A 21,061-nucleotide genomic window follows, 5' to 3' on the forward strand; every position below is an offset into this window, starting at 1 on the left:
TTCATCTAATTACTAGGAGATACAGAATGAAGATAATCTCAGGAAGAGAAGCCCTCAGGTGTAAGCAAATGTCCAAGTACAACCCAGTTTGCACCTCCAGGATTTTTTTTCAACATTCATTTTCTCACTCTTAGTAGTCTCAGTTTTAAAAAACTCTATGGTTTCTGTGCCTGAGCCAACCCTTTTTCAAACCCCATTCTTCACTCATTAAGACCAGTAGCAACTAATTGAATTAGAGACAAACATCTTGGGTAGTCTGTAAATGCCCATTACTCATAAAACTTGGTCAGCATTTTTCCACTGCATTTTTATGAGCTGCTGAATAGGATTTGGTAAACTGAAATTATATCGCTCGTTCCTGAAGCCAGAGAACTTTACTGGGTTTGATGACTTTTATGATTAATAAATCTCAGATGAGAAAAGACTGTTTCACTGATTTACATAGCACAGGCTATGGACTTCCTACAGCAGATTCACCGTTGCAGCTGCATCAGAGCTTATTTTCTAGAAAGATGTCCCAGTCATAGCCAGTAGGGAGGAGACAATGAACAGACCACATTGCAAAGTGAACTGTGACCAAGATTAATAATCTCACAACTCAAACCTCGTAATTTACTTCTGCTGTGAAATTATTTGCCATCACCTTCTCACTGAAGGTGAGAAGAAATCAGACTTGCAGAAATGAGATGAGAACGAGGGAAGTGAACTTTAACCACAGCTGCCAGATATGCTTATTTCTGACACGCTCCTTGTACATGAAGTCTGAAGGAATAAATTTCACCCTTGGTCAGAAGCAGAACAATCTGCACCATCCCTGAAAGTATTAATGAATATACCTGCAGGTGCCTTCAGGATTTAGTAAGGAACTGGTGTACTCCTTACAGAAAACCACTTATTTTCTTCTTTTCAGTCCAGTATTATAATTCACATTTTAGTGCCAGACCTTCCCATGGAGCAGGTACTTTGCTGTTACTGCACCAGCAGATGATGTCAATTCAATACATTTAAACACCTTCTCTGACTCTCTACATGTTTTGTCTGGTGAAAACACGACAAATATCTAGTTGAACAGAATTTGGAATGAAGGCTTAAGACCTTTTTGACACATTAAAAATATTTCTGAGAAATGGAGTTTTATATTTTTCTTTCCAACTTATTTTCAGAGAGAAAAAAAAGGAGAAAAATCTTGAATACAGTTTATGTCACACACACACAAACCCCTCCAACCCCCCATAAAAACAAACAAAAAAAAACAATAGGAAAAGACCCCCTAACATTTCAATAAAGTGCTAAGCAGCATTAACTAGATCACTGTAATAAGAAAGAGGAAAAACCTGAAAAGTCTGTAATGCAAATAGTGATACGATGCAACTTCCAAACACCAATATTTACCATATTGTTTCTTCCTACTAGTTCAAGAGTCCTATGGATTATCCCTTGAAAGCAACTTAAAAATCTGCTGTCCTATTATCAAAAATGTCTCTGCTCCTATATGCTTTATAAGGCCTTGGTAACTTCTGCCTAATTTTTTTGAAGAACTGGAGGGTTGCAATTATTTCAAAATTGGTCTTGATTAAAAAGCCTCTGGCTTTAAGACCAACATACCAGAATGTAACACAGCAACAACTTAAAGGTGAAGAGCCATGCTCTGATTTGAAAACAATGCAGAAGTGACACTTACAGAGATGAAATGTAATCAATAAAAAGCCCTTGACATTCCTCCATATTGCAAAACAAAAAGTGTTATTTCCAAAACAAAAATATAATGGGTTTGTGACAAGAAAGGAAGGAAGTGGAGTTTTCAACTTTAAGGAAAACCTTATAAAAAACTTTCATTTTTCCCCTTTCTTCCTCTTTCTATTTTTTACAACTTTCTGTTGTGAATATTTTTATGACTGGGTCTAGAAGCAACTATCAAATCCCATGCACAGTTAGAGAACCTTTACACTCTTCAAATATAATGCTGATTTCATTGTTAACAATACATTTTTGCATTTATTTGAAGAGATAGTGACTGCAGCAATTCAGCTGGAAAAGACTGTTGTTCTTGATGCGTACTAGACTTTCTGGACGGGTCCCAAAGAACTACTGATCAAATTCCAAAAGCTGCTTATTATGTCTGATCTGCTGAAATCCCTGCCTGAAGTAGCAAGGCTGTAGACACTGAATAAACATTCATTCATCAGCTTTTGAGGAACACGCACAGACTCAGTTTTGTACCAGTCTGCTGACTTTTCATACTCTGGACTGCAACAAACTCCAGTGCTAAATATCTATTAACTTAAGTAATTTTAGTCTTTATTTTCTGTGAACACTTGATGCTGCAAAAGGTCCTAATGTCTAGAAATGCCTATAGTTCCTTACATCTAAGAAGAAACAAAAAAATATTTTAAGCACTAAAGCAATATAATTTTCTAAGGACTTCACACAGAGGAAGAAGAACATGATCCAGACTTAGGCATAACATGGATAAGTACTGCTTTATTCACAGCAATGGAATAAATTGTTCTACAGAGATAACTCTTAATAGAGGCAGTTATTGCAACACTAAATCAAGGCTACATATGCTGAATATAGTCTTTGACTTGGTTAGTCCATGGTGAATGACTAATAATAAACCTCTGAAAATTTTTTATTAAAGGGAAAGATTAAAGCAGTTTCTAAACAAATTATTAAGTGAAGTTTTAATTTTAATAGTATCCTCTATCTTTTCTTCTTTTGTGGTAGGGAGAAGATATAACGAAGGAAATCAAAACGCTTTTATGATATTCAGGGTAATAACTACCACTTGGGGAAAAACGAGGGAAGGTAAAGGATATTGTTAGTTGGACTAACTGATAGTTGCTCTTGCTGTTCAAATTTGACCCTGTTTTTTTCAAGATAAACACGAATACATAGAAGAGACAGAAAAGAACAGTACAAATGGGAAATGCAGTCTGTCTCCTTGGCTGTCAACGCTGACTTCATCTGCAACTGTGCTGCTCGAGAAAGCCAAGCACTTGGATTTAAGTTTCCCAGAGATCTGGAAAGATTTACCAGCACTGAGCTAAGGCTGTGATTTTCCTTTAATTTTGGGTCAGAGGCTTGCAGATTTTTGCATGGCTGCAATCCTAGACTGCTAAGCCTAATAAAGTAAAAAAAAGGGTGGGACACAAATGAGGTGGAAAAGGAAACACAAAGGTGATTTCAGCAGGAATACACAACTCACCACCTATTAAATTTTTACTTCTAGCTTCAGCAGGTGAAAATATCGTCTGGATTCCTCTCAGGTTCAGTGTTCCTAGATCAATGGATGGGAGGCCTCATGGCATTATCATGAAAGGGAGCACTGAGCAGAAAGGGACTAAAGAGAGCTTGTCATCCTCAAAACAAAAGACGTGTAATTTGGTTTTACCAACTTCTTGAAGGTCAGGCCTACGTTCCAGCGGATCATTTTTGGTCATTGCACTTACACTTTGTTTTTCTCAGACACTATCTTAACACCAGCTTTGATATGTTAGCTCATTAGCCTAACCTTAAATATTTTGCTGACTTTTAGAAATTTATTAGATAAGTGCAGATGCAGGGCATCTAGCATGTCAAAACATACATTAAATATATATCAGTGCATGTAAGAGGGCAATTGGAAATTTGGTTACCTTGGACAACTTTGAATATAGACCTCTATGGAATGAGTAATGGCCTGGCAAGTTCTGGCTTGCAATCAGTGAGTTGTACTTTCTAATATTACACCACCAAAAGGATTCTGCAATTGTTTTGAAATTAGGGTGTGCCAAGAACAAACAGAAGCATAACACTTCACAGTTGAAGGTTTCCTGACACAAATAAATATGTACAGAGAAGGAATAAACACTGAATCCTTTACTGTTATTCAGTGAATCAGATTTTCTTGAGGAAGCTGCTGATTCAATGGAATCCAAATTGGGAAATATCTTTCAGTAGAGGAATGTTTTAGATCCTTTCCAATCAGGTTTTCTGAACAGTGTGCAGAGGATGTTTCTAAGGTAGATATTGATTAGTAACTATTCATTCTTTCAGCAGCAGCAATTAGTTGCCATCAAGAGCATTAAAAAAATGCACAGGATAAAGGACCATATCCAAGGGAGAAGTATCCTACAAACTGTATTTGCCTTCTCCCTTCTGCACCTGCATGTTCTCCCCCCCACTCTCCTGGCCCTCCAGCTGCTTAGCTTTTCCTGGCAGCTTACAAATGTAATTGCTGTTTCTTTTTTTGCTGTTCATGAAGTTGAATAATGCTGAAACAACAAGCCTGGCATTTGAAAACCTGCATTTGAACCACCTCCGTGGTTTGAAAAGCTGCTGCAGCCTTTGTGGCTGGTTCACCTTTTTGCCTCTCCGAGCACCCTGCAGTCAGAGAAAAGCACAGAGAGGAAAGAGGGAAAAAGGGCATTTCAGAGGCCACTTTTTTTTCCTCAAACAAAATGGAGAGAGATCAAAGTTGCTGAGCACATCCCAGCCCACCCCAGTGCTCAGCTGGAGGGACCTCTGACAGCACCCTTGTAACACTCCCAGCTGCATGAGGGGCAGAGCAGGACCCAGTGTGGCAGTAGCCCTGATGTGGGTGAGCCCTCCTGGAATCCAACCCATGGCAGAACAGACTCCTGCTCATCCCTTGGTCTGTGAGGTGCTTCACAGTAATGCCAACAGTGCTGGGCATCAGCCAGTGAGTCTAAGATATTTTTAACTGAGGAATTAAATAAGGAAGGGCCTATGATTTTGTCCATTACTGTTATTTAACCTACTCTTTTTATGACAGTCTGTCATTAGACAAAACACTATTTGTACAACAAAAGATCACAAAGAACTAAAGCTTAAGGAGAGAGAATGAAAGTTATTGGAGCCAACTGGAAAAGTCATACAGAAAAGTAATTTTTTAGGCTTCCACAAAGTTCATTATTTTTCCTTTTCTCCATATGAAAAGCTGGAATTAAAGACAACTGCCATGACCACCACTTAATGTAATCAGTTCTTTCACTCTACTATTCATTCTCCATATTTGAGTCTCCAGATTAGCTTTTGGAAATGCTCTTTTACTTACACTTTTAACTTGTCATAATTACTTTCTAATAAGACTAAATATGTAAATGTCAGCAATATGCCAACTCTACCAGTTCAGTAATACAAACAAATAGCAAAATGTGTTTTCTGATGATATACCTTGAATCAACATATTTTAAAAATAACACTTTACCTTTGCTGGGTGTTTCCACACTTTGAAGTGAATCCTATAAAGACAAAACCAGAGGGGAAAGAAGTAATCAGTTACTTCAGAAAAGACCAGGTAGCAGTTATAATGGTTATAGGAGTAGTACTTGTGGAAAATAAGGTGAAAATGGGGAAGGACATATTTTATTGTTACAATGACAGAAGACATAACTGGGATTCACAGTACCAGGACCTCCTTTCTCCAGCTCTTCCACCTGCTTCCTCTACCACCTCAGACAAGTCACTCAGGACCTGATTGCTGACAGCATTTGGGTATGTCAAGATAAAAAGAAGCATTTATCAACATTAGAGGCACATACACATTCTCAGCCTCTGTGTTGGTATAACAGAGGTGAGAATTCCCTCTCCATCCCCTTGCCTGCCTTACACATTCAGACATGAAACCCAAACCATGCTGAGTGAGCAGAGCCTCAGCATCCTTTCAAAGCTGAGGAGCAACAAGTCTCCACTCAAGTGTCCTTCATTTCACCTACATTCCTGTGACAAATTAGCAAAAACAGCTATGCTCTTCAGTGGCCTTTGAGCAGGCAGCTAGCCAAAGGCAGCCAACAGGAAATACTAGGTGTGGGGATTTAGAGGGTGTTTAGGTCCTTGGTGTCTAAACACAGCTCTTGATCCCTAACATTAAGGTAAAATCTAGATTCCCACCTCTCATATCCCACTGCTGTCAGTAGGAACTTCTGTGTGCTTATATCTGCTGAAAGGTCAGGCCAGTTATTTAGACTGAACTGACCAGCCTAATTAAACTTTTTGTTGTTTGGTTTTTTTTAATGCTGCTTTATTAAATCCCCAGGCACAATAACTGTCATCCATCAGACCTTGCTCTGGGCAGAATTAAATACTGTGACACTGCTTGTGCCTCCCTGTCCACAGAGGAAAAACTGTCATAACAGGTAGTTCTGCATCTCCTGGCAGCACCATCAGCCCTGGGGCCACAGGTGGGACCCAGCCTTGGCCCAAAGGCAAGTGTGGGCACACCTTCCCCTGCCTGAGCACCAGCTGCTCAGTCTGCCCCGTCTTCACCTGGCTCAGACATGAGTCAGCAGTGCTCTGGCAGCCAGGAGGGCCAACCATGTCCTGGGGGGCATCAGGCAAAGAATCGCCAGCAGGTCAAGGGAGGGGATTGTCCCGCTCAGCTCTGCACTGGGGCAGCCTCACCTTGCATATTATGGCAGTTTTGGGTGCCACCATATAATAATGATATAAAGTTACCAGGAAGTCCAAAGGAGGGCTATAAAGATGGTGAAGGGCCTTGAGGGGAAGCCATATGAGGAGCGGCTGAGGTCACTTGGTCTGTTCAACCTGGAGGAGACTGAGGGGAGACCTCATTGCAGGTACAACTTCCTCGTGAGGGGAAGACACTTCTCTGTTGTGACCAGTGACAGGACCCAAGGGAATGGCCTGAAGTTGTTTCAGGGGAGGTTTAGGTTGGGTATTAGAAAAAGGTTTTTCACCTAGAGGGTGGTTGGGCACTCGAACAGGCTCCCTAGAGAAGTGGTCACAGCACCGAGCCTGACAGAGTTCAAGAAATGTTTGAACAACACTGTCAGGTACATGGTGTGACTCTTGGGGAGGGTCCTGTGCAGGGCCAAGAGTCGGACTCAGTGATCCTTATGGATCCCTTCCAACTCAGGATATTCTGTGATCAGACCTGCATCTACCAAAGTGACACAGAAATAAGTTACAGTAGTCGCAGATCTTGACCAGAGAGACTAGAAAGTTATTTCTATGTTTCAGCATTGCTCATGGCTCGTGCTGTTTGAACCCATGTCCCTGAAAGGTTTACTGTCCTCTACAGTCATTAATCTCTTTGCAGTGGGTTGAGAATGCTTCATGTTAGTACATATGTATTCAGCATGATGATTCTTAAAAACTACAACGCATGCAGAGGTGGCATAAGAAATACAATGCTGGATGCACGTTCTCCCTCTAGCACCCAGCTTGGAGCTGCAAGCATTTGTCTGGTAAATATGAACAGAAGAAGTCAAATGCTTACTTGAGGGGAGAAAAGCGACATCCAGGCTGAGAATTACGTTTTCACAATCTTTATAATGCAGTGAGACAAATGGGAACAGAGACCTTTGTTCAATTCTCTCAAATTTTGGAAAGTAAACAACATTTTGGCACAGTACTTGTAATTTCAACATAGTGTAGCCTGTTTAATATATAGTGGATTAGCGCTTGTTCTGGCAGGATTTGATCTCCTAGGACTTTTTGTGAGCTGCTGTAAGAAAGGAAGGGGAAAAAAAAAAAAGAAAGACAGAAGAAAAACTTTAATTGTGCATCAGGCCCAGAGTCTCCCCTGAACAGATTTTAAAATCCCAGGTTAGGCTGGTTAGAGACTAAATGAATCACATTTATAAAGAGATGCAATCAGCTAAGAAAAAACTATCACTGGTGCCAGTTGCTTTCATAATCCCTTAACCATGGTACAGAAATGCACAGCACTGGCAGTGAGGAGGCAGTAAGGAGGTAATAAGTACAATTTAATTAAACATAGAAGACTGAAAGTAAGTTTTTCTTTTTTTTTTTTTTCATAAAACCAGAATTAAATAGAAGTACATTGAAATTTCTTTCCAAGTACACAAGCACACATGTACAGATTCGTATAAACATATATATACTGGCACCCTACATAATTTACACTGGAAGAACTAAGCAGTGGTTTCCCTGAGGCATTATGTGCACATGTGCCAAATGGATGTGTTAAAAAGTATTCCACGGAAAACCACACCATACATTACACTAAAGCATCAGGAAACCATGGTGAAAAAGCAATTAGAATTTTTTTTTTTGGCATTTCTCCTTTACCTGATGTGTAATGCTGCAGCACTTGAGATGTAACAGGTAACCTCAAAAATGTCACTAAACTTGTGGTGCAAGTTATCTGCTTGTCTGAAAAAAAGCCTCTCTTCTACCTAAAAAACCCTTTTGGTACTATGCTGATGGACATAATAGAAACAATTCAAGCAATCTGTCAAGATACACTGATATTGCAATATTTAATAATTTTGTCAGTGCCCATATTCACATAAATTGACCCTACAATTCAATATGAGTTTAACTCAAAAAGAGGTTTGGAGAAGTCGTACTCCAAACAACTAATTAAGTACTAATTTTGACCGCATATGTTGCTACAGGCAGGAAAGCTGGTCCATTGTCTTTGGATAAATATTGATAAATATAGATACAATCTGATTTGTTATGCTTACGTTCTATTCTATACATGAGATAGTTGCATATAATGTGTAACCTTTATTTTCATAAAATGGAGGTGTTCAGGTTACAAAACATGCAGAAACATACTTTACTGCTTTCATGACATTTACAGTTCAGTTGCTGAGAAAGATGAAGTTCTGTATAGACTCAAACCTGAACATTTTCTAGATTGCTGCAGTCTAATCGACTGTCCTAGCAACTATTTCTCAAAGGAGGAAAAGGCAAGCAGCAGCAACAGCATTTGCTGTGCAGGAATAGTTGGACTCTTTTTTTTTTTATCCCCCTTCACTTGTTTGAAGCCAGTTGTTAGTCAAGTCTGGTTCTGCAAAGAAGGAGTAAGAGGGAGCAGAGTGTCAGGAAAGGTCACAGGTAGCTTTTACAGGAAGGCTTTAAGGGAGAGACAACCAGTTCAGCTAACCAAGCCTGAAAGGCAATGTTAAGGGAACAAAACCTCAATAACTTAAAAACTCTAAAAAATGAGTAACAGTCCAGTCAGGAGTCTTCAAGAGAAACACGGAGCAGCTTCTTACTGAATATTAGGACAGAAAAATATTTTAAGACTATTCAATCAGGACACAATATTTTTAACATTCAGAAGAGGGTATTCAGGAACAGTATGACTTTGCTCATTACAGAGAAACAAACAGCATCATTATCATCACCACCACCACCACTTATCATTTTTAGCCTCTGGAGATCACAGCCAGGACCAGCACTCTGCTGTGCTGGAGACTGTACAAATAGATAAGGAGAGCTGTTCCTTGCTCTGAAGGGCTTACAACCTAAGTAGGGGAAACAGAAAAAGGAAAGTGTATTACCCCCTCTGTGCAGGGAAGTACGTGAAGTTGGTTCAGCAGAACCTGTATATATTGGAGACTGTCTATACAGTGGAGTTGGAAATTTGACACACGCTGGAGAATGAGCAACAGCAAAAGAGGAACACAGAGCAGTGGGTTTTCTTTGTTTGTTTTTATAACAGGATAGATAAGCTCATAATTCAATTATTTGCCTAGTAGCAATCACTTCATCTCTAAAATAATTCTCAATAACACTCATTCTGAAGACAATCAGAAGCAAACACGAACATCAACAGAAACCTTACACTTGAAAAAGGTGACCTGTACTCTTTGTTTTTTACCCCATTATCTTATTCTGCATGACATGACGTGGGGTTTTCTGACTGTTCAGCACAAGCCACACCAATAGGAACTGATTTGGCTCTTTGAGCACTGTATCTATTTCTCTGCTCAAATTCAGAGAGGATGGGGCTGAAAATGGACTCAGGGATACACAGTAAATATAAGCCAGTCATAGGAGGCAGTTTACACGTTGAGTTCACAGAGCTGACCCGAACACTCAAAGAGAAAATGCACTAAATTTTTCTTACCTAAAAGAAAAATAAAAAAAAAAAATAAATCAATCTTTTAGCAAATTAGTCCCAATACAGTTCTTCTGCTCTCTTCTTTCTACAGGGAAGTTCTATTACTGTCCTTTCTATATTTTAACTGGACCCAGCTCTTTATCTATCTCTTAAGAAAGATTCTGTGTTGGCAAAATACTTTTCTTAAGGAGAAGATGCTGATCCATCCTGATGCTTCTCAGGACAGTCTGGAGTTTAACTGAAAAGCAGACCACATGAATCCCTTGTTACTTCTTTTATCTCTTTCTCCACTGTATTTGCCCTCTTAAATACAGGAAAAACTTTCTTTAAGTGGAGATATACTTATTTCCATTTAATTCCACAACATGCCACATAAGATGTGTGCTGTGCAGACCCATTTATGCAGGAATTTATCCCCAACAGCGACTTCTAATAATTGAATGCTGAAGCAGACATGAAAATATTTAGAATGCTATAGAAACAAGACTTACAGTGAGTCATGACCTAGAAAGGAAGCAAGAGAAGAGGTTTAAGTGAATCAGCTGGTCAGGTCTGAGCAACAAACAAAAACCCTAAAGCTATGTTGTTTCTTGCAGCTTGGTCCTTCAGAACACTTGCCAACCTTCAGAGAGACAGCACCAACACCATATAACCAACAGCCTCAGCTGGTTCTGCCCAGGGACATGCAGCATCAGCTCTGTGGAACCTGTGTCCTCTGCTCCAGAAACATAGTGCAGGGATTTACTTACAATTGACTTACAACCCAGACCTGCAGAGAGCTACACTGGTGTTCTAGAGACTATTTGCTTGGGTCCTGTACTTTAAGTTGGAAGCTGTTCCCTCCCCCTGGCCCCATCTCAGAGGAATAAACAGAGGCTAAAAATGCAGAGATTTAAGAAAAGAGGTTTTCTGAACATCACTGGAGCCTTTTCAACTAATATACTTTTTGCTCTTTGGGAAGTCTTTTCAGCTCTCAGGAAGAAGTTTGCCTCTGTATGATCGTGACTGTTGGAGGGTTTGAACCTGCTAAGAGTAAATGTATATAGATGACAGTACAGAATTGATATGTATCAGTCCTATGACACAAGGAATGCTATGAAAAGAACTACACTAACTTTTCCCAGTCTCACAGCATATCAGGCATAATTAAGTTCCACTTATTTAGCTAGATGTGTTTCTAATTAACGCTAACTAATTAATTCAGTTAATACTAATTATCCCGTTGTTTACTTCCCTGTCATAGGTGTTCTTACACATATCACAAGGCATGAGAAAAAAAACCAAAATCAAAACCAACAAATACTAAGGAGAAAGAATAAAAGTTTGGTAAGGAGGTAACATTCTGAACACAAACATCTCACCCAGTTTGGCATGTTTTTCTAAACAACATTTGCCATGAGAAAGAATGACAAAAGATCACATATGGAAAGAAGAAAATTTCTTGGTAACTTCTTAATCTTTTTTTAAAAAGCGTGAAGAGGGAATTTCATTACAGTTTGAAAGAATTAGCATGACTTATGACTATACCAGACTAAATCCAAGTGATTAATGGCTTGATTTTCAAATTTGCTGAGCACCTGCATCTTCAAGATGCTGACTTCAGAAGAATTTTTGGGTGCTCAGAACTTGTGTAAATCAGGTCATAGTGACTTGTCTGAGGTTGTACCAAAGCAGCTGATGATGAAGAAACTGAGAACAGGTACTGCCCTCCGAAGTCCCAGTTCACAAACTGGAACAAATGGGAAAGTTCCAAAAACTCCTGAAAAACCCAATTCTGTGTTTTAAGAGTATTTCAGCTAAAATCAGGACTGTGTGATGCTGATCCTTTTCTGCATAAACAGCAGAAACATTTCAATCTGAAAATAACCTTAAAATTCAGGTGACATTTACAGAAAAACAAGCTGGGCTATTTTTTTATTTTTGTTAAAAACCTATGCTAAAATATAAAAATCTAACACTTCGAAATCACAATTTGGTAAATAGGTGATGTGGTGAGGCTGAGATTTGTATGTTCAGTAGGAATTAGAAAGAAGAACCAGAAGAGAATATCAGTTGCAGTTAAACACAAAACAAGTCTTCCGCTGCTCTTCTGTTGCACATTGTCAACATTCTTTTCTTTCTTTGTAGTGCCTCTTACCTAATATTTGTCAAAGGGAAAACACATAGTGAGACAGTAAGTGGACTTGATCAATCAAAAAAATTAGTGAAACCCATTCAAGTTTTAGTTTTAAGGAGAAAAACAGGACACCAAAGTGTTTCTTTTACCTGTGCTTTCACAACTGGCAATGCACTGAGTTTCTTGACTGCATCAGTAATGTCTCTGGTTTCCACAAAGCAGAGGACACTGCAGATTGCTTTAGCTGCTTCAATCACATGATCAACTTTATCCTGTTGACAGCAAAGAAAGGGAAAAAAAAAAAAAGGCAAACAGTAGACTCAAAGCATTTATCAGAAATGCCTTACCATAAACTTCACACCAGTGAGTGTGTAGAAAATTGTATCTGCTCAAGCAAAATTCAAACACCCCATTCATTAGTCTGGCTACACTGAAATCACTAATGACCAACAGTTTCCTAAGGAGACCACAATTTTTGTTGAAGTCCAATTATTTTCTACAAAATAATTATTTTACTTGTTGAAAACTGCAACAAATTTGGTATTAAGGACTGATCTGAAGGCAAAACATTGGTTTGTCTGAATGTCACGAGTGTAGAAGCACTGTAAAGAAACTTTTGAGGAAGCCTGAACCCAAGAGATTCACAAGCTTTCTGAGGTTTTATGATTCTCTGAATTTATCCTCGCTATTGTCTCCTACCCATCTCTGTGAGAGCTGGAAAACAGCCATGTTCCTCCTAAAAATAGTGACTGTGTGGGAGGCTGCATAATCTGACACCTGTGGACTGAGTACTTCTGCAACTAGCTTTCTGAAAAAATACACATACAGTTAAAACTATTAAATCCTATTGATCATAAATTTAGACCTTTAAATATTACCATATGAAAAAAATCTCTAGATGAATAATCTCAGAAATACTTTGGGGAATTCAAGGAAAAAAGATTTGGATCCCAAAGGAAGGAAAATGCAATCTTCAAACATCAAGTACTCTATGGTCAGGAAAATAAATAAAGAAATAAAAATTCATGGGTTTCCTGCATAGTTCTATCACTTCATTAAACCTTAATATACATTCTCTGAACACACAGAAGCTCTCCTATAAATATTCTCCATGTTTCTGTACTGATAAATGTTCCTTTTAGTGCACTACAGCATGTCTATGTACCGATAAAACCATTTCTCTAACTCATCCATTTCATGCCTGAAAAAGAAAAACTGTACCAAGATGAACTTTCTGGTTTCGAGCTTAAGGTTCATGTGCAGACTGTACCAAGAAGGCTAACACCTGTCATTAATACAAATAAATATAAAAATATATTGAGGTGACTAATTCCACATTATCTGCCTTCAGCAGAACTAAAGCCGGAATGAATGACATAAAATATCCTCAAATATTTGGTGATCAGATTCTTATAAATATAAGTCGTTGGGGTTTTTAGCAATTAAGGACAGCAATGCCTTTTCATACTACAGGTTCTAGAGAGGAAAAGGTTATGGCTGACTGTGATCTCTTGAGAACTTTAGACTCTCCTTTGGTCTGAAGTTGATTGACTGTTCTATCAATTTACAAAGAGGACATTTCCTTTCTTTTTTATTTCTTTCTTACCATGTTTTTATAATTGAACTCTTACAAGATTTACTCTCTGTGCATGCACATATTGCCAGCTGAAGTAGGAACCCATAAAAATGGCATGGCTTTGCTACTGTGTGTAACACTGACAAACCCAAAGCATTATACATGCTGGTTTACTCTGAGTTGTTGAAGAAATGTCTGTCTATATTTAAACACATGTACATATATATATTTAATTACTATATAGAGTTTTTAATGAATATGAAATATAATTCTAATTCAGCATTTAATTTAAATAATTTAGCATTTTTCCTCTTCACCGGGGGGGGGGGTGGGCATGGGTTATTAGAACATGGGATTTTATGCCTGTAAATACATTTATGCAGGGAGATTACTGAGCAGCACACAAGCAATGGGCACACACAAAAGTAATCCTTGACTAGAGAAATAGCTCTTTGGACAGGGAAAAATAAAAAAAAATTAAACCAAACCCACAGTTTATGTATTTTTGTACATATACATACTATTCCATAAAGACAGCTGGATATCTTGAGGGATGTATCAATTTCTGTTTAATATGCTATTCCCTTTATAGATAAATTATCAAGTACTTAATATTTATAGAAGCTAGTATACTATACACATTGTTTTTATGGTAGCTATTTCTGAAGAGCATATTGCAGATGAAGGAGAATAAGCATATAAAAAAATTATGTAATACTCTATAATATGAATGGTGACTTCTTTCACACTGTTTCTCTGTTGGGACATTATCATGTAAAGAGCTTTCCTTTTTCATATGTAGAGTAGGACATCGATTTCTGTCCCAAGAAGGGGAAAACAGAGACTAATTTCTTGCAGAAGTTTCACGTCTTCTGAAATTCCAATTACAGTCAGCAACTTTTAATTTATTTTTTTTTTTGCCTCTACGTATTTAAATACCAGCAGAACCTTAGAAAGATATTTTGGTGTTTCAATTATTTATATGATTAAAGGAATGTTACTTCATTCTAGAACTTCTACGTTCTATATAAAAAATTTACAAAGTCTTCGCAGTAGCACATTCTGAATAGGTTTTTAAATAAAGTGCATGTCAAGGGATTATCAGGGCAATCAAAAGGGCTGGTTGGTTGACTCTGGGAACACTCTTTACATTTCAACTCTAACAGCACCAATCCCCTCCCTGTGCCAAATACCTTAATTTTTTTTTTTCCATTTCTGTTTTATAGAGGCATTATCCATCTTAAAATGAATTTTCTATTTATTTACCATTATTAATAATGACAGTGGGCTTGCCATGTAAGTCAGAAGTGTTGGTGTCTCCAAGTCTTTGAACAAGTAAATTCAGAAATACGCAGATAAATGTGCAAAATGCTGCTGATTTGGTTTTTTTTTTAACTGAGAATCTCAAGATCTGTCTGATTAAAACCAATGCTTAAGGAACTTCCAGCTGAGTACAGAACTTCAGCAGGTATGTGTGCACTTAATTTGGTGTATGTGAGTAACTCCCAGTGCTTTGAATTTCAGTGTGTGCTGAGGGTGGGTTGAGGTGAATCACAGAAGGGCAACAACCCTCCCAGTGCTGCAAGTGCTAGTTTTAAAAATCAACATAACTGCTCCTGTGCAGCCTTGGGATGTGGGGCAGTTATAAAGATCTGAATTTTAAACCTTCTTCAAGGAATCCAGTAAGAAGTTAGAGAAAATAAATAAATAAGGATTCAAAGGCCAAAAAGAAAAGGATGCTCATTTTTTGCTTTCTTTACTACATATTTGTAAGTTATTACATTACAGCTCCATAATTTTTAGCCACTTATTAAAACAAATCGATAACACTAGTTTTAATTATTGCAGGTTTGAAAAAGCTCCATATGCTGATGCCTTTGAATGAAAACATCTGCATGGTGATCTGACCCATATAATTAATTTGCAATACTGCTCTTTTTAGCAATTCATATGAACTTTATTGAGTGTCCCAGAGTAGGCAAGACCTTATTAAAAAAAATTAACTACAGAGAAATTTAGCTCTAGACACACACATATTTTTTAGATAGTATGAATATTTGAAGAATGTACTTCCTTCCCTTTATAAAAAGTTAATGATTTCAAGAAATTGCTTACTCAAGGTAAAAGTCTTTGGCAAAAACAAATTTAAGAGTGCTTCATTATAGGTCTGAGGAATAGCTACACAGCATCAGTTGCAGAGGGTGGATTGCAAAGTCTCATTAATGTTGAGGTTACAGCCTTCTTTGAATTTAGAATCTTCTTACTTTAGGCCCTAAAATTTCAAGTGAATGTAAATAACTACCCTGATGGGTCTACTTCAGTAAGGAAATATATATGCACATTTCAGCTTGGGGACCTCAATTTTCCAAATGGTTATGGCTGCATCACATTTTATACACTAAATACTTTCCTTTGAGATGTTGCTTACAAAGGAAAATTCAGTGAATACCTACCCAGTTATCAGGCCCAGAGCTTTACTTTGTGGCAAGGCACAGTTCAAAAGCTTATAAATTCGCATGCATTTTGAAAAAGTATCAGACTTACATAAAAATATAGAATATTTTTATCTCTATATATTTAGTTACATACTTATTGATATATATTTATGTATTCATGTAGATGTGCATTTATATATAGTGTGTGCATGTATACACAGTTATATGCAAGTGTATGTTTTCTGGCAATTCAAAACAGAAACACCCAAGGATCAAGAATATCCAGAGAGATTAAAATCTGGACTTAAACATAAGTGACAGAGTTCTGAAACAAAATATTAATTTTATGTTTTAACATACATTTCAAAGAAATCCATAATTTAGCATAATGCGTTATAACTCTGGAAGGGATGCCCTGGAATATCTCCATGCTACATCAGTATTCTTTGATTTTACCAACACCTTTTGTTTTCTTTCTAGTTTTAAACCCTTGAAAGTCAGTTATAATGACAATCTGAAATTCAGATCAAATAATCACGAGGTTTCTTCCAAGGTATGACTCAATTTTTCCTTTAGACACTTGTCCTTAAAACACTAGTTAGCAGACAAGATTTCTTAAAAGATTTTTCCTTTAAGGATGCAGCATTCAATTGGCAGCCCACAATGCTTTAAAATAAAATCTCCTGGGAGTTTTGCTGTCTAAACCTAATCCTTCAAAGTATCACATGCTTGCATATATATCCTAAATATGTAAACATTAGGCTTGTGGGTTTGAAAATCAGGGACAAATTTTGCAGATACATATAATGCATTATACCTCTACTAATTTCAAATATTATACTGTCAACCCAAATGATCCTGGTTTTATTTACAGGTTCCTCGATGCTTAGAAACAGTCACCTTTGATATTTTAAATTTGTAGCACCTTCTTCCTAACTTCAAGCCAAGTTTTATTAAGAGAATTTATATCCTTTCAAAGTCAGATTAAACAGCCTTAATTAAAAGTCTTTCTTAATTGCATCTGAGACAGATTAATAATTAGATACCTTTCACATAGAAGTTAATGCTTCTCTGGTATAACAAACTGAGAAAAATACCTCATTTTGCAACAGATATTCCACTTGATCTCTATAGTTCATAATAACAGAGAAAAGGTTCTTCCTGGAAATCAGAAAAAAAAAAAAAACCAACATCAAGTTAATAACAATTAGGTAAAGAGAACAGGTTTGAATCTTTTTTTCCTTTTTTTTCCTTTAACATTCTGTAAGTCTGGAATAGCTTAATTGACAGTGTTTTTATGTTGGTATAAAATAAGGACAAATATGCATGCAGACATCATGTAATTGAGTCTGGATCTTCATGTTTTTTGGTAGTTATTTGCCACAAAGACTAGATGCAAAAAATCTACATATACATGGAAGATACAAGTTTCCCAAGTTAAAGAACTCCAAGAAGTGATTTGCTATTTCAGTGTCTATTGAACTTCACATCCCATTTATTTTACTCTTTAAGGTTAAGCAAGTGCTTAAATACTACCTTGAAGAAGGATGGGCTTAAGTATGTGCTACTTTCTTATGGTTAGACTCGATGATTTTAAAGGTTTTTTCCAACTTCAATGATTTTATGACTCAATGCCTTCTTTCTCAATCACTTCACAGACTAAAGTTGCTGAGAAACAGGTAAAAAAATCTGCAAAACATCTGGAAAAGCTCTACATTTCAAAAGTCCATACTAAATCACAAGTATAAAACCGTAAGTCATAAAAAGGGAAACCACTGCTACATAGTCCACTAAACTTTATTTGCATACAGTTCTCAAGTTTACGTTCTCAAACTGTTTCAGCAACTGCCTTTTCCTTAGCCTTACCTAAGCTGTGAATTTGTTTTACTTCTGTAGACAGACTTATGCCACTCTATGGTTCCACATCTTTGTCATGCTACACATCAAATTACCACAAAGTCTGCACAAGCAGATTGCTGCATCTTAGCAAAGCTTCACTAAATTAATTAGGATTATGAAGAGGAGCATACATTTTCTACACTGAACTCCAGGACTGATGCTTCAGCTGTAAATCTCACCATTTCAGGACCACAGGCTCCAAGTGCTATCACCAAAAGATAACTAAAATCAGAGTTTTGCTTTTAGGAAGCATTTGTGTAATTTTCTGTGTTTTGAGCACTGTGAAATTTTGGCTGTCGATTATTTGTCAGTTGGAACAAACCAAAAAAAGATACCTGTGAGACAAAGTTAATGTCTGACTCACAGATGCATTTCTGTGTCAGCCTCCTCTCTAGGGTCAAATCACTAGGAAAGGATATGGAAACCCTAATCCCCACTTTTACATCCTGCCTACCCTACTGACACATTATTGCCTTGATGGTCATCAGAGGTAAGTTAGGGTTTGCACATGCTTTTATGAAAAAGTGGAAATTGCAATTTATATTCAATTGCAACTGAACTACCTTCAGCTGCAATTAATGAAGAAAGCATTATTTGTTTTACTCTATTCTTTACTTTATTCTTGACTTTTTTGCATTCCTGTATCCCCCAATCATCTTCTGTCAGGGTTCTCCCTCTTCAGAAGGCTTAGAAGGGAATCCCCCCACTCTCCTACCCCCATTGCACTCTGGTAGCTGAAAGTCACAAAAGTGTTTTGATTTCTTCAGAGCAAACAGACTATTGTTTACAGAGAAATTGTGTGTGTCCTCATGTATCTCAGCTGGGCTGAGAAATCAGAGATGAGGGTTGCAAGCAGGGCCTAAAGTACAGGTTTCAAGGTACACGATTAGGCTTCCATTATTTATATAGCAGGACAAGGAGAATCATTGCACTGAAATAATCATAGAGAAATGTTAGGTGGCCTTCCCTGTGCCAATACCGTGGTGCATTTCCCTGCAGACGCTACTATTCACTTCCTCCTAAAGGTAGTTCTGCCTTTACAGCTTTTTATTTCCAATCTGCACTAGCTTTATCTAGCCAGGCTTCTTGTGTGTGGAGTAGCTGCCTGGCAATTCCTCCTGTAATCCTGTTAAATCATAGCTAATACAACTTGTCGCTCTGTCTTGACCAAATCTCCAGGCATAACATCTTTTCCATAGCATTGCCCAGCTCGAAAGTAGTTCTGAACATATGAGCTTGCCTTGTTGATTTTTTACATCCAGGTAAGCATGTTTATTAGCATACTTGGCCTAAATGCAGGTTACAGAATAATTTCATTAGTTATAATGATAGTTTAAAAAATTAGCGTGTTTTCCATCAGTTTATTCTTCCCTAGGGAATTTTCTGTATAAAGTAGCCATAATTTTACATAATTATTAGGAAACTAATCCAGCAACTCATAACAATGATTGAAATACTGCTACCAGTGTTATCCTGAATATCTTTGTCTGCTAGATAACTAATAACACAGGTGTGTTATCACACAGACATACTTCCTATTTGTACATCTTTGATAGCTGTGTATAAATATGGCAATGCTAACCCAGGAACATTCAGTGCATCTTTGATGTCGAGGACAGTTATTAGCAAGGTAATAGTCTTCAAAAGAAAAGCAATAAGAAAAGTACAAACAACTTAAGAGAGTCAGTCTACATGGGAGGAAGATGACAAGTTTATACCATATACTTACAGCATTCATTTCTCAGTTCCCTGGTAGCGCCATCTACTGAAGACATGCTAGGTTCCCTTTCTAAAATGCTGTTTATCCCTTTCTAAAATGTTTATCACCACACTGCCTAATCAAGAATGGCCAGGTCCAGATGGTTGTGGTGGATGGAGTTATGTCCAGTTGGCAGCTGGTCACACGTGGTGTTCCTCAGGGTTCAGTATTGGGGCCAGTTCAGTTTTATATCTTTATCAGTCTTTTGGACAAGGGAATCAAGGGCACCCTCAGCAAGTTTGAAGATGGCACCAAGTTGGGTGGGAGCATTGATCTGCTGGAGGTTGGGAAGGCTCTGTAGAAGGATCTGGACAGGCTGGATTGATGGTCTGAGGCCAATTGCATGAGGTTCAACACGACCAAGTGCCAGGTCCTGCCCTTGGGTGACAATAAGCCCAGGGAGCACTACAGGCTGGGGCCAGAGTGGTTGGAAAGTGGCACAGCACCTGAGGGTGCTGGTCAACAGCAGCCAGCAGTGTGTCCAGGTGGCCAAGAAGAACAATGACATCCTGGCTTGTACCAGCAATACTGTGGCCAGCAGGACGAGGCAAGTGACTGTCCCCCTGTACTCAGCACTAGTGAGGCCTCACCTCAAGTCCTGTGCTCAGTTTTGGGCTCCTCGCTACAAGAAAGACATTGAGGTGTTGGAGCGTGTCCAGGGAAGGGCAACAGAGCTGGGGAAGGGTCTGGAGCACAAGTGTTACAAGGAGTAGCTGAGGGAGATGGGATTGTTTAGCTTGGAGAAAAGGGGGCTCGGGGGACCTACAGTAAGTGATCCTGTTCTGCAGACATTCTCTGTGGTCCTAAAATTCATCGACTTGTCATCTTTAAAATACTTTATAGCAAGGATCAGAATGGAAATTTAGGCCACAGTCCCAGGAAACCAGATGGGTCCTCAGTAAGCACCAGGTACCTTGAACAAGTCACTACCTCTATATTTTCCTCCAGGTGTGGCATTTACCATTGCTGGCAAAGTACTTTATAACACATAGACAAAAAACATCACAAAAAGTGTTAAAGAAATGTTACTTCTTTATCTAAAAGCATGAAACGGAATATAATGAAAGTTGAATGAGGAACTTCTCTCATTTAGTGCTTGTCCATCACAGGTTAGCTTTAGAGCCAGATGCACTCTGAGTGCCAAGTTAAAAGCTTGTCATAGCTAGCCTCCATAGGAAAAAAATTAAATAAAAAATTTTAGAAGACCACTCAACTGAGAAAATACAGACCTAATGAAGAGCAAACCTATTATTTTTACAGTATTTAATCTCAAAAATTATGACACCTTCAATCATGGGAATCTCTGAGAAACATGAAATCTCTAATGAAAACTTCAGTGACACGAAAGGAAGAGAATGAGGAAAAATTACACAGATCTAAAAGAGATTATTGATTTTTGCTGAACAATCACTAAGGTCTCAAAATAAGA

General features: G+C 37.9%; 1 protein-coding gene across 1 annotated transcript in view; it reads right to left on the reverse strand.

The window, feature by feature from the left end:
- PIK3C2G (phosphatidylinositol-4-phosphate 3-kinase catalytic subunit type 2 gamma) overlaps positions 1-21,061 on the reverse strand; it is a 197,099-nt gene that overhangs the window by 148,953 nt on the left and 27,085 nt on the right. Inside the window, 3 exon segments of the mRNA XM_032689057.1 lie at positions 5,219-5,246; positions 12,113-12,235; positions 17,072-17,135. Of these exon segments, the coding sequence (XP_032544948.1) occupies positions 5,219-5,246; positions 12,113-12,235; positions 17,072-17,135 (215 nt within the window).

Source organism: Chiroxiphia lanceolata, chromosome 5, assembly GCF_009829145.1.
Source record: "Chiroxiphia lanceolata isolate bChiLan1 chromosome 5, bChiLan1.pri, whole genome shotgun sequence".
In the NCBI taxonomy this organism is placed as follows: Eukaryota; Metazoa; Chordata; class Aves; order Passeriformes; family Pipridae; genus Chiroxiphia; species Chiroxiphia lanceolata.